This window comes from Bolinopsis microptera, chromosome 13, assembly GCF_026151205.1.
Source record: "Bolinopsis microptera isolate Bmic1 chromosome 13, MBARI_Bmic_1.0, whole genome shotgun sequence".
Lineage (NCBI taxonomy): Eukaryota > Metazoa > Ctenophora > Tentaculata > Lobata > Bolinopsidae > Bolinopsis > Bolinopsis microptera.
The window spans coordinates 15936982-15952113 of NC_087084.1; the positions used below are offsets into that span (position 1 = coordinate 15936982).

General features: G+C 44.0%; 1 protein-coding gene across 5 annotated transcripts in view; it reads left to right on the forward strand.

Annotated features, from left to right (window-relative positions):
* Positions 1-15132, forward strand: part of LOC134825285 (uncharacterized) — a 43819-nt gene that overhangs the window by 9270 nt on the left and 19417 nt on the right. For 2 of the 5 annotated variants that reach the window (XM_063837445.1, XM_063837447.1), the window contains exons 2-3: positions 13569-13661; positions 14454-14531. In XM_063837445.1, the coding sequence (XP_063693515.1) occupies positions 13578-13661; positions 14454-14531 (162 nt within the window). In that variant the 5' untranslated portion in view covers positions 13569-13577. Of the gene's footprint in view, positions 1-1150; positions 1163-13568; positions 13662-14453; positions 14532-15132 lie in introns of those variants that run through there. The other 3 variants (XM_063837448.1, XM_063837449.1, XM_063837446.1) reach the window with 2 other exon arrangements.

Genomic DNA, 15132 nt, shown 5'->3' on the forward strand with positions numbered 1-15132 from the left:
AATTTAGGACTGCGCGGCGTTCGGAAAATCTAGTCTTAACAACAATATTTTATAAACATAACCGAATAAATAATTTTAAAATCAGACCGTCAAAATTAATCATTAAAGTGTTTTAAAATTAATATTTATTCAATTAGTAGGCAAATTTTGCTTTTGAATATGTAATTACCACTATGTTCGATAGTAAATATTGACCGCGCGCAATCAATGAAAATAAAAGTAGAAAGTGCGGACTCACGTGCCTAGAATTAATATTTTCAAGTTCTCATTTTTACACGCGTGTACTTTAATACGCAGCTGCTGGTCGCCTCATGTTTGAAGTTGTTGACTCTATTGAATATTATTATGCTGCTATTCTTATATGGTATCTTCTGTGCGATGGTTACGTATAAAAGTATAGGCGGACTGAGTAAGAGTCGAGGGTTCAATTGTTTTAATAATTTACCTCATGCTTTAATAATTTACCTCAAGTATCTGCACTTCATATAATTAGCCTGAGCTTTCTTCACGATTACCATGTTAAGGTCGCTTTATTTCCAATTATTTTGTTTGTTATTGTATCATAACCTTTTTATTGATATACTATATCAGTCCTTTCTGTACTTCTAAAGTCTACCGAAGTATATTGCATTTTATTTTGCTTATCTTTGTTTGTTTAAAAGCTAGTCAGCCAACGTATTTCTTGCGGGGGGGGGGGGGGGGGGGGGGGGGGGGGGGCTTCTTCATTCTTGTGGCCTTTTTATTCAGGTTACTTTTTCAAATTTATTTCCTTATCGTGTTTTATGATAGAATAATCTTCTTACTTATATTCATGGTTAGATTAGTTAAATTTTCTACGATTCCTCGTCGCAACTGAATCTACCAATAAGATAGTTTTTAGATCCCATGATCCTTCATATTTTAAAACGACGCTTCGTTACGCCACTGAATTGAGGTCACATCTTTGCTCCCCACTTCTTATCGAGCTCTAAATGCCAAAACAACAGCAAAAGTTCTCCTGAAAACTAAGCATTGTGCAAACACAGTTAGCATGTCTTTGAGGAACATCTTGAATTATTACTATGTGATATATATAATATATTTATATATTATACATATCACATTACATATATCACATAGTAATAAAACTAATTGCAACACTACGAATCTATTACATTTATTGAGGAGGTTACAGAAGGAATTGATTTAATGTAGTTGGAGGAGTCCTAACTCTCCTCACGTCCGTAAATGGAGTTTTCTTTGTATCATATATGATTTGAGAAGTCGATGGTTCTGATATAGGTCACAATATAAAGCTAAATTCAATTTCTGATAATGGATATTTGGTACTTGGCACGTAGTATTATCTCTGTGCCAATAATTTATATTCTGTATTTTGTTTCTGAGCCGAGTTATCTCACTTTACACTCTCCACTACTCTCTCTCTCTCTTATACATGACCAAACCTCCCCCCCCCAGGTATCTGTAAGGCCCCCCCCCCCCCCCCCAGTTAGCTGACCCCGCCTCTTATAAAACGACAGGTGTCGCGCTTGGCTTGCTAGTTTCAAATTATGTTCTGATATTAGGTTTTATGAGTTGTTAGTTACCTGCCCTTGTACGACTTAAAACTGATAGGTTTCAGGCTTTGTTTGAAAGCTGGCATTTGGGGAACTTCAAACAGGATACCTTACAGTAGGGTTATAATATAAATTAACTGTATCCAGGTTGTGTTACCGTGACAACAATGGATTCCCGATCTACTTAAAGCTCATTTCACTACAGTGACCTATCCTTTAAATAAGTGACGGAACCAGGGGCACTTCTTCGTAGGGGGCTGTGGTAGTTGCAATTGGGCTGAGTCTAGTTGTCGTAACCTGGGGCGCTATTTTTATATTAAAGTCATTACTGAAACGGTATATTAGAACCAGACAGAAACAAATTATATTTGTATATGCATTTCATATAATACATTATACAAAATCCCAAAAAGCAGATGTCTAACATTGGCGCCTATCCCTTATTATCCCTATATATCCCTTATTTCAATCTAATATAATTTCAAACTGCTCACATCTATCTACTGTACTCACAAGTCGTTTTTATTTCACCCTTATTTTAATTCGGTTTGTTAAGTCAGGATCTTCGATTGACGCATCGTGGTTACCAATTTACTAAGATCTTTCAAGAAAGCCTCCTGGTTACCAATTTACTAAGATCTTTCAAGAAAGCCTCCTGGTTACCAAGTTACCAGGATCTTTCAAGAAAGCCTCCTGGTTACCAAGTTACCAGGATCTTCCAAGAAATCTTTGCGGTTACTAAGTTACTAGAATCTTTCAAGAAAGCCTCCTGGTTACCAAGTTACCAGGATCTTCCAAGAAATCCTTGCGGTTACTAAGTTACTAGAATCTTTCAAGAAAGCCTCCTGGTTACCAAGTTACCAGGATCTTCCAAGAAATCCTTGCGGTTACTAAGTTACTAGAATCTTTCAAGAAAGCCTCCTGGTTACCATTTTACCAGGATCTTTCAAGAAAGCCTCCTGGTTACCAAGTTACCAGGATCTTCCAAGAAATCCTTGCGGTTACTAAGTTACTAGAATCTTTCAAGAAAGCCTCCTGGTTACCAATTTACCAGGATCTTTCAAGAAAGCCTCCTGGTTACCAAGTTACCAGGATCTTCCAAGAAATCCTTGCGGTTACTAAGTTACTAGAATCTTTCAAGAAAGCCTCCTGGTTACCAAGTTACCAGGATCTTCCAAGAAATCCTTGCGGTTACTAAGTTACTAGAATCTTTCAAGAAAGCCTCCTGGTTACCAAGTTACCAGGATCTTGGTTACCAAGTTACAAGCCTGTTACTGTACTGTAAGGGCTGGAGTAACCAGCTCATTCCAGGATTGATGTTCCTGGTTGTGAGTAACCTGATATCAGTATTTTAAGATAACACCAGGTGTCCTTCTCTCGTGATATCAGCCCACTCTCACGCGACGTTGTCCTGGTAACCTGATTGGTTACGCGTTAGCACGTGTCTATGATCTCATCCTCTCACTGGACATTCCTAATCTAGTAAGTAAACCTTTCACAACCAGGAGGTTTGATTGGCTGAACTAGTCACGTGACTTGTGAGGAAGTGTGCTGATTGGCCGCAGTGCAAGGAGTAATGAAATTACGGACCGTCAGAACTCTATCAAGTTTCAAAACCTTGACCTGGTAGGTCTCTTCACGTTCATTCCAGAAATCATTTCATAAGATTTGGATACCCGACACTCTTCTGTTAGCATATTTTGTATATTTCGTAACTTTCTTCTCATAACACTCAGTGCTGTAATCTTTAAGGTACGTTTAATCTCTCACTTGTTTTTTACATATTTGCACTATTCGAGGTTCAAATCTGGAAATTTTAGATTGAGAAATTTCAAATCCAGAAATTTGCAACCTTTCTTTGATATCCAAAAACCGGTCCCCTAACAATATCCAACTATATCCTAATAGTTAATACCCATTAAGTTGTTAGGTTGTTATTTATACTATAAGTTATTGCTACGGCCTAACAGCTAACAGAGCTAACATCCAGAGAGATGTTAGCTCTGTTAACTGTCCAGACAAGACCAGACTTATCACTTCACCACCCGGACGAATATTTTCACAGTAAAATATATTTAAAACTAGTTATAACGACGCACAGTGGACCACCAGGCTATATTAGCCTGGTGGTATACCTATATGATTAGGCTCTGCGACGACAGAAATGTGTTTCAAATGCTTTCTTATTGAGCAGCAGCCCACAGTAACAGCTACAGTAACAGCTGAGCAGCTCACAGCTCCTCAAATAAAGGTCATTGTTCGGACTCAATATTCATCGTGTACTTTCAGTGTCTAGCAGCTTACTCTCTAGTTACTAGTCCTAGCAGCTTACTCTCTAGTTTCTAGTTTCTATAACACTCTTATTTCTAGTTGTTTTGTGGTTATTTTACTGAATAGTATGGTGCCCCCTGCCCCCCCCCCCCTACAACACTCTGAATAGTATGGTGCCCCCCTGCCCCCCCCCCCCCCCCCCATAGTATTAGAATTAGAATGGTGGGTTGCTGACAATATTCTAATCCTCAGATTTGACCTAGGTTTTTATGAGTACCATTACTTATACAGTAATCTACTAGGCGAGCCACGTGATGCCCATATAAGGAGTTGGTGAGCTGAACGTAGCCTCACAATTAACAGTACACCGCCTCTTAATAAGAAAACATTAGTTTTTCCTGAAACTAGGGTCTATGATCCCTGTAGCGTGCTGGCATCCGGCCAATGAGGACACAGTATAACAACACGTGCACTCATATCCGGCCAATCAGGACACAGTATAAGTGCACGTGACATCGTATGAGACAGGGTTTTCCTCCTATTAACATTACACTGGTTTGTACTTTGTAGTCATGGTTACACTGGTTTGTAGTCATGGTTACACTGGTTTGTAGTAACGGTTACACTGGTTTGTAGTCATGGTTACACTGGTTTGTAGTAACGGTTACACTGGTTTGTAGTCATGGTTACACTGGTTCGTAGTAACGGTTACACTGGTTTGTAGTCATGGTTACACTGGTTTGTAGTCATGGTTACACTGGTTTGTAGTAACGGTTACACTGGTTTGTAGTCATGGTTACACTGGTTTGTAGTAACGGTTACACTGGTTTGTAGTCATGGTTACACTGGTTTGTAGTAACGGTTACACTGGTTTGTAGTTATGGTTACACTGGTTTGTAGTCATGGTTACACTGGTTTGTAGTAACGGTTACACTGGTTTGTAGTAACGGTTACACTGGTTTGTAGTCATGGTTACACTGGTTTGTAGTAACGGTTACACTGGTTTGTAGTTATGGTTACACTGGTTTGTAGTAACGGTTACACTGGTTTGTAGTAACGGTTACACTGGTTTGTAGTCATGGTTACACTGGTTTGTAGTAACGGTTACACTGGTTTGTAGTAACGGTTACACTGGTTTGTAGTAACGGTTACACTGGTTTGTAGTCATGGTTACACTGGTTTGTAGTAACGGTTACACTGGTTTGTAGTAACGGTTACACTGGTTTGTAGTCATGGTTACACTGGTTTGTAGTAACGGTTACACTGGTTTGTAGTTATGGTTACACTGGTTTGTAGTCATGGTTACACTGGTTTGTAGTAACGGTTACACTGGTTTGTAGTAACGGTTACACTGGTTTGTAGTAACGGTTACACTGGTTTGTAGTAACGGTTACACTGGTTTGTAGTCATGGTTACACTGGTTTGTAGTAACGGTTACACTGGTTTGTAGTCATGGTTACACTGGTTTGTAGTAACGGTTACACTGGTTTGTAGTAACGGTTACACTGGTTTGTAGTAACGGTTACACTGGTTTGTAGTAACGGTTACACTGGTTTGTAGTCATGGTTACACTGGTTTGTAGTCATGGTTACACTGGTTTGTAGTAACGGTTACACTGGTTTGTAGTCATGGTTACACTGGTTTGTAGTAACGGTTACACTGGTTTGTAGTAACGGTTACACTGGTTTGTAGTAACGGTTACACTGGTTTGTAGTAACGGTTACACTGGTTTGTAGTCATGGTTACACTGGTTTGTAGTAACGGTTACACTGGTTTGTAGTCATGGTTACACTGGTTTGTAGTAACGGTTACACTGGTTTGTAGTAACGGTTACACTGGTTTGTAGTCATGGTTACACTGGTTTGTAGTAACGGTTACACTGGTTTGTAGTAACGGTTACACTGGTTTGTAGTCATGGTTACACTGGTTTGTAGTAACGGTTACACTGGTTTGTAGTCATGGTTACACTGGTTTGTAGTAACGGTTACACTGGTTTGTAGTAACGGTTACACTGGTTTGTAGTCATGGTTACACTGGTTTGTAGTAACGGTTACACTGGTTTGTAGTCATGGTTACACTGGTTTGTAGTCATGGTTACACTGGTTTGTAGTAACGGTTACACTGGTTTGTAGTTATGGTTACACTGGTTTGTAGTCATGGTTACACTGGTTTGTAGTCATGGTTACACTGGTTTGTAGTAACGGTTACACTGGTTTGTAGTAACGGTTACACTGGTTTGTAGTAACGGTTACACTGGTTTGTAGTAACGGTTACACTGGTTTGTAGTAACGGTTACACTGGTTTGTAGTCATGGTTACACTGGTTTGTAGTCATGGTTACACTGGTTTGTAGTCATGGTTACACTGGTTTGTAGTCATGGTTACACTGGTTTGTAGTAACGGTTACACTGGTTTGTAGTAACGGTTACACTGGTTTGTAGTAACGGTTACACTGGTTTGTAGTAACGGTTACACTGGTTTGTAGTCATGGTTACACTGGTTTGTAGTAACGGTTACACTGGTTTGTAGTTATGGTTACACTGGTTTGTAGTCATGGTTACACTGGTTTGTAGTCATGGTTACACTGGTTTGTAGTAACGGTTACACTGGTTTGTAGTCATGGTTACACTGGTTTGTAGTCATGGTTACACTGGTTTGTAGTAACGGTTACACTGGTTTGTAGTCATGGTTACACTGGTTTGTAGTCATGGTTACCCTGGTTTGTATTCATGGTTACACTGGTTTGTAGTCATGGTTACACTGGTTTGTAGTCATGGTTACACTGGTTTGTAGTCATGGTTACACTGGTTTGTAGTCATGGTTACACTGGTTTGTATTCATGGTTACACTGGTTTGTAGTCATGGTTACACTGGTTTGTAGTAACGGTTACACTGGTTTGTAGTCATGGTTACACTGGTTTGTAGTCATGGTTACACTGGTTTGTAGTCATGGTTACACTGGTTTGTAGTCATGGTTACACTGGTTTGTATTCATGGTTACACTGGTTTGTAGTCATGGTTACACTGGTTTGTAGTAACGGTTACACTGGTTTGTAGTCATGGTTACACTGGTTTGTAGTCATGGTTACGCTGGTTTGTAGTCATGGTTACGCTGGTTTGTAGTCATGGTTACACTGGTTTGTAGTAACGGTTACACTGGTTTGTAGTCATGGTTACACTGGTTTGCAGTCATGGTTACACTGGTTTGTAGTCATGGTTAATATTACGTTATTAACATTTTACTCGTTCCCTCCATGATCATTTGACCCGGCCCAACTCGAGGAGTGACGTAATGGTGACGTAGTGGTGACGTAGTATGTGACCCCTTATATTATTATGTCATGTCATCGATACCTCTGTTTAGCTAGCTTATATTCGACTAAGTAAAAGCGATAGTGATGGTTAGGAATGTTATTAAATGTTCAAAATCTAGAAACTACATATAATACTAAATACTATACTACTGTAATCTCAGCCTAGTGTAATCGAGCGGGCTCCAGCCGTTACACCACTACAAGGGTAACACTAATCAGGGGGCTCCAGCCGTTACACCACTACAGGGGTAACACTAATCAGGGGGCTCCAGCCGTTACACCACTACAAGGGTAACACTAATCAGGGGGCTCCAGCCGTTACACCACTACAAGGGTAACACTAATCAGGGGGCTCCAGCCGTTACACCACTACAAGGGTAACACTAATCAGGGGGCTCCAGCCGTTACACCACTACAAGGGTAACACTAATCAGGGGGCTCCAGCCGTTACACCACTACAAGGGTAACACTAATCAGGGGGCTCCAGCCGTTACACCACTACAAGGGTAACACTAATCAGGGGGCTCCAGCCGTTACACCACTACAAGGGTAACACTAATCAGGGGGCTCCAGCCGTTACACCACTACAAGGGTAACACTAATCAGGGGGCTCCAGCCGTTACACCACTACAAGGGTAACACTAATCAGGGGGCTCCAGCCGTTACACCACTACAAGGGTAACACTAATCAGGGGGCTCCAGCCGTTACACCACTACAAGGGTAACACTAATCAGGGGGCTCCAGCCGTTACACCACTACAAGGGTAACACTAATCAGGGGGCTCCAGCCGTTACACCACTACAAGGGTAACACTAATCAGGGGGCTCCAGCCGTTACACCACTACAAGGGTAACACTAATCAGGGGGCTCCAGCCGTTACACCACTACAAGGGTAACACTAATCAGGGGGCTCCAGCCGTTACACCACTACAAGGGTAACACTAATCAGGGGGCTCCAGCCGTTACACCACTACAAGGGTAACACTAATCAGGGGGCTCCAGCCGTTACACCACTACAGGGGTAACACTAATCAGGGGGCTCCAGCCGTTACAGCACTACAAGGGTAACACTAATCAGGGGGCTCCAGCCGTTACACCACTACAAGGGTAACACTAATCAGGGGGCTCCAGCCGTTACACCACTACAAGGGTAACACTAATCAGGGGGCTCCAGCCGTTACACCACTACAAGGGTAACACTAATCAGGGGGCTCCAGCCGTTACACCGCTACAAGGGTAACACTAATCAGGGGGCTCCAGCCGTTACACCACTACAAGGGTAACACTAATCAGGGGGCTCCAGCCGTTACACCACTACAAGGGTAACACTAATCAGGGGGCTCCAGCCGTTACACCACTACAGGGGTAACACTAATCAGGGGGCTCCAGCCGTTACACCACTACAAGGGTAACACTAATCAGGGGGCTCCAGCCGTTACACCACTACAAGGGTAACACTAATCAGGGGGCTCCAGCCGTTACACCACTACAAGGGTAACACTAATCAGGGGGCTCCAGCCGTTACACCACTACAAGGGTAACACTAATCATATTACAAAGTTACAATGTAAGATGTGCTCTCAAAGTGTAATTACCTGGTCAGTAGTGAGGTTCTACACAATAGCCCTGTACACACACACACACTCAGAGAGCCAGGCCGGCTATTAAGGTATCACACACTCAGACACTAAAGCTATTAGATCACACATCACACATGACACACTGAGTCACTAAAGCTATTAGATCACACTCCTACATTCAGACACTAACGATATTATTACACGACACTAGTCACCTGACTCAGCTGACATCATTTCTATTCCTACTGGCGGAGCTCTCTTTGTCTTCCTTGTTGATCAGATGAAATAATCTCTCTGTAGAGATACTTCACATGTATGATGTTCGTCACTTGCAGGACCCTATTCCAGGTGGTCAGGGTGACGCACTCACGCTCCCGCCCCCCCCCCCCTCACGCCCCCTCCCCTCATGCCCCCGCCCCCCCCCCCCCCCACTCACGCCCCCCTCACATCATTCGAGTGGCCTGGCCCTGTACCAATGAATTCCGTTTGTGTCGTATTATCTCCCTCCGCTCCAGTGCTTGTGGTTACTAGCCAACTCGCTCCCCACTACACTACACTAAGTCCAGGTGTTGTGCGGAGTGTAACAGTACACCTGGTGCTGCTCGTAGCCAGGTCCCGCGTGACTCTACACAATTCAAATGGTTACACATTCCATTGAGCGCCTCGTTCTTTTCGTTTTAGTTTCGCGTTTGCTTTGTCTCGTTTGTAGCTCTTTTGATACTCAGTTATACTTTGTGTGATGGTTTTTTAAACTGAGCTCCTCTGTGTCCCAGTCCCACTAAGCCCCACTATACGGAGTCCCTCTGTGTTCCAGTCCCACTAAGCCCCACTATACGGAGTCCCTCTGTGTTCCAGTCCCACTAAGCCCCACTATACGGAGTCCCTCTGTGTCCCAGTCCCACTAAGCCCCTCTGTGTCCCAGTCCCACTAAGCCCCTCTGTACGGAGCCCCTCTGTGTCCCAGTCCCACTAAGCCCCACTGTACGGAGCCCCTCTGTGTCCCAGTCCCACTAAGCCCCACTGTACGGAGCCCCTCTGTGTCCCAGTCCCACTAAGCCCCACTATACGGAGCCCCTCTGTGTCCCAGTCCTACTAAGCCCCTCTGTACGGAGCCCCTCTGTGTCCCAGTCCCACTAAGCCCCACTGTACGGAGTCCCTCTGTGTCCCAGTCCCACTAAGCCCCTCTGTACGGAGCCCCTCTGTGTCCCAGTCCCACTAAGCCCCGCTGTACGGAGCCCCTCTGTGTCCCAGTCCCACTAAGCCCCACTGTACGGAGTCCCTCTGTGTCCCAGTCCCACTAAGCCCCACTGTACGGAGCCCCTCTGTGTCCCAGTCCCACTAAGCCCCACTGTACGGAGCCCCTCTGTGTCCCAGTCCTACTAAGCCCCACTATACGGAGTCCCTCTGTGTCCCAGTCCCACTAAGCCCCACTGTACGGAGCCCCTCTGTGTCCCAGTCCTACTAAGCCCCTCTGTACGGAGCCCCTCTGTGTCCCAGTCCCACTAAGCCCCTCTGTACGGAGCCCCTCTGTGTCCCAGTCCTACTAAGCCCCACTATACGGAGTCCCTCTGTGTCCCAGTCCCACTAAGCCCCTCTGTACGGAGCCCCTCTGTGTCCCAGTCCCACTAAGCCCCTCTGTACGGAGCCCCTCTGTGTCCCAGTCCTACTAAGCCCCACTATACGGAGTCCCTCTGTGTCCCAGTCCCACTAAGCCCCTCTGTACGGAGCTCCTCTGTGTCCCAGTCCCACTAAGCCCCACTGTACGGAGCCCCTCTGTGTCCCAGTCCCACTAAGCCCCTCTGTACGGAGCCCCTCTGTGTCCCAGTCCTACTAAGCCCCACTATACGGAGTCCCTCTGTGTCCCAGTCCCACTAAGCCCCTCTGTACGGAGCCCCTCTGTGTCCCAGTCCCACTAAGCCCCTCTGTACGGAGCCCCTCTGTGTCCCAGTCCTACTAAGCCCCACTATACGGAGTCCCTCTGTGTCCCAGTCCCACTAAGTCCCTCTGTACGGAGTCCCTCTGTGTCCCAGTCCCACTAAGCCCCACTATACGGAGCTCCTCTGTGTCCCAGTCCCACTAAGCCCCACTGTACGGAGCCCCTCTGTGTCCCAGTCCCACTAAGCCCCTCTGTACGGAGCCCCTCTGTGTCCCAGTCCTACTAAGCCCCACTATACGGAGTCCCTCTGTGTCCCAGTCCCACTAAGCCCCACTATACGGAGTCCCTCTGTGTCCCAGTCCCACTAAGCCCCACTGTACGGAGCCCTCTGTGCCCCAGTCCCACTAAGCCCCGCTGTACGGAGCCCCTCTGTGTCCCAGTCCCACTAAGCCCCACTGTACGGAGTCCCTCTGTGTCCCAGTCCCACTAAGTCCCACTGTACGGAGCCCCTCTGTGTCCCAGTCCCACTAAGCCCCACTATACGGAGCCCCTCTGTGTCCCAGTCCCACTAAGCCCCACTGTACGGAGTCCCTCTGTGTCCCAGTCCCACTAAGTCCCACTGTACGGAGCCCCTCTGTGTCCCAGTCCCACTAAGCCCCACTATACGGAGCCCCTCTGTGTCCCAGTCTCACTAAGCCCCACTATGTCCCACTAGATATGGTGGAGTAGTGTAACTGTTTTATGCTCATTACATTCCTTATTAATTGGGTTCAGTTGTCCGGTAGCTCTCATTACTCGGCTAGTTTACTGTTTTCCTTCATTAACTCATTACATTGTGTACCTGATATTACATTGTGATATTAGATACTCCATGTTTAATGAAATACGATTACCACAGCTCTTTCTTTGTTTATAATGCCCGTCCCGCATTGGGAAATGATCCGACTCAAGAGTTGAGTGTAACGAGGTCACTATGGTTACTGAGTGTAACTAGGGTAACGGGCTGTAACTAGTGTAACGGGCTGTAACTGCAAGGGTATTTCGAGTTCTCTGTCCTTCGTCTGTGTCCCATCTTGCCGTAATAACTGACTAGACTTGATCCCTACGTTAGCCTTATCAGTTGTGCAACGATGATTTGATTTGAGTTAGAAAGTTCGTCCGGGTCCACCATAAAATATTACATCATCTAAGGTTCATCCGAATGTTTCATTTAACGGTTTTATTTCAATGATTTTCTCGTATGTAACAGCCTGATTACAGTGGTTAACAGTTTACTACACTGTATTTATTTAAGGGGGGGGGGGGGGGGGGGGGGGGGGGGGGGGGGGGGGGGGGGGGGGGGGGGGGGGGGGGGGGGGTGGGGGGGGGGGGGGGGGGGGGGGGGGGGGGGGGGGGGGGGGGTATTTATTTAAACAAGTTAAATTATCAACCACCTTATCTTAATTACCCTGTCAATGACTTTCTCAAAATCAGACGATCAACAGGTTCCCATATACCTGTCACAGTATTGATATTTCAATGTCTGTGCTGTGTAATGTCTGATTGTGGATACCTTCAGAACACTGCTGATACTACCGCACATCACAGCATCATTACAATAGTACTAGTAAATACACTCTCTCTCTCTCTCTCTCTCTCTCTCCTCTCTCCTCTCTCGCTCTCACTCTCTCTCTCTCTCTCCTCTCTCTCTCTCTCTCTCTCTCCTCTCTCTCTCTCCTCTCTCTCTCTCTCTCTCCCTCTCTCTCTCTCTCTCTCTCTCTCTCTCTCTCTCTCTCTCTCTCTCTCTCTCTCTCTCTCTCTCTCTCTCTCTCTCTCTCTCTCTCTCTCTCTCTCTCTCTCTCTCTCTCTCTCTCTCTCTCTCTCTCTCTCTCTCTCTCTCTCTCTCTCTCTCTCTCTCTCTCTCTCCCTCTCTCTCTCTCTCTCTCTCTCTCTCTCTCCCTCTCTCTCTCTCTCTCTCTCTCTCTCTCTCTCTCTCTCTCTCTCTATCTATCTATCTCTCTCTCTCTCTCTCTCTCTCTCTCTCTCTCTCTCTCTCTCTCTCTCTCTCTCTCTCTCTCTCTCTCTCTCTCTCTCCTCTCTCTCTCTCTCTCTCTCTCTCTCTCTCTCTCTCTCTCTCTCTATCTATCTATCTCTCTCTCTCTCTCTCTCTCTCTCTCTCTCTCTCTCTCTCTCTCTCTCTCTCTCTCTCTCTCTCTCTATTGCTTTGCATGTTTCCCGGAGTCTCATTAATCAGTCCTTTTTGGGTCATTTCTCCGCTACTCATTAATAAATTTTGCTTTTCTTTCATTGCCTCTACCGTGACGTCATCAGTCATCACAACACGTGACGTCATCACACCACGTGATGTCATCACACCACGTGACGTCATCACCCCACGTGACTCGCCCGCCCTGGTGACCTATGACAAATCACCTCACTGCCTTCCTGCGTGTAATAGTTGTGTAAACACGCATATTTCACTGCCTACTTGCTCAGCTCCGTGGTATTTTGCTGTGCCGCGTATGTTTACTTCTCTCCATTACAGCTCTAATGGCTGCTTGCGAACTACACGCTATATTATCGTGTACACTCTGCTTCTTATATATATACTGCCCTCCTTTCTATCTACTCTCCTCTCTCTTGCAACCTGCTCCCTGGCTGCAAGAGAGTAGGTCTCATCTTTCTACTCTCTTGCTGCTCCCTGGCTGCAAGAGAGTAGGTATCATCTTTCTACTCATCGTAGGTCCTTTGCTCCTTTGTAATAATCTTTGTTTCTACTCTTTGTATGAATCGTGCCTACTCAATTGTACTGCTTTAAAGTTAAACCGAATTTACAAAATTTGATTAGTTGATTTGTTAGTTGAATTATTTCGTTGGTATATTTACTTGATATTATTGTCCCAATTGTTATTCACGTAATAATGTTTACTCAATATTGTTGTTATATTTACTAGATATTATTGTTAATAAGATAATAACATATTATACATGTTAGGACTAGAATGGAATATAAGAAAGTTCCAGGTGACAGTGAGATGCAGATGCACACATTTGACCCGATCGTCCAATACAAAGCTCCTCCCAAGGTAACATTATATTATATTTATGTAATAATGATATAATAATACTAGTTACCATGGTAACAGTTACTGTTACTAGGTTACTTACTGATATAATAATAGGTTGATCTGGTAAAGTTTGAAATTAAAACATTTGTAACATTGTGAAACATTGCAATTAAATTAACTCTTAAAACCTGGCCTCAGAGCAATAAATAGCATGACATCCTGAACAAAACCAAGGTCTAAATCATTGCAAAAAGGGCAAACCTGACTCAAAAATACTCAAACCTGACTCAAAAATACTCAAAAACTTTGCAGTAAGATCAAATCTTACCTAAAACCAGGCCTCAAGAGCGAAATCTAACCACAAAATCTTGCAGTAAGAGCATAAGCTCTAGATAAAGTTCGTTAACTTGAACTGAATGAAATACATTATACAATATATATTATATATTACTTCATAACCATAGCAAAAAGAACTCTAAATCTGAAGCATTTTTTATTCCTTTTATCTGTGTTGGGTTCTCCCTACTATTTGTACCATCTTTACTACTACTAACTATTACTCTATACTAGTTACCATGGTTACTAGGGTTACTAGTATATACTTCTACTAACTATTTGTGTTCTTCTTTCAATGTAACCGTCTCTGAGCCAACCCCTCTACACAGTTAGTCACTACTAACTACTAGTTACTCTGCTGCACATTTGCCATTTAGTTACTCGAGCAGTAACTAAATTAGAAAACTAATAAACTGAAAGGTTGGTTCAGAGCTCTTCTTTTGTGTGTTGTGTGTACATGTTAAAACGTTACAGAAATTTCACAAATCATCTGAAAACCGAGAACGTGTTCTATCGAAGATAACCGAGAATTCAGAGGACGCTTATTATAATGTAAGCAGTTATATTAGTTACCATGGTAACAGTAACTAGGTTACAGTTATATGTGAATATATTCATTATTCAACATATTATGTGAATATTATGACGATGCAATAAATAACATAAAGTTGTTCATTTTAAAAATAACTTATCATTCTAATCATGGTACACTGTGTTCATTTGACAAATACAAGGAGGAAAGTTTCCAACAAATCTCTTAGGGGATTGCCATCTCTGAGCGCCTACCGGCTCCGTGTATGAACGTGTGGTTTCAGTGAGCAACCTGTACTAAAGTTCGAGTTGTTCATTATAGATTTTGTAAAGTTCCATTAAATTGCCACTAAAGGAACCTCTGTACTAATATGATAATATATAATATATATTAAAGTCACTATTGTGACGGTACATTAGAACTAGAATATAACGTTCACTAAGGAAGTTGTTCTGAGTCGTAGTGTTGAAGAGATGGCTCTCTGATGAGCGTGTAACAACACACTCGCCAGTAACGTATCCAGTTACCTTAACAATATTACACTCCACATCACGTGACACACATGTAACCAATAGCAACCCTCTTAATTTAGCACGTGTCACCACATGTGACTCAGATCCG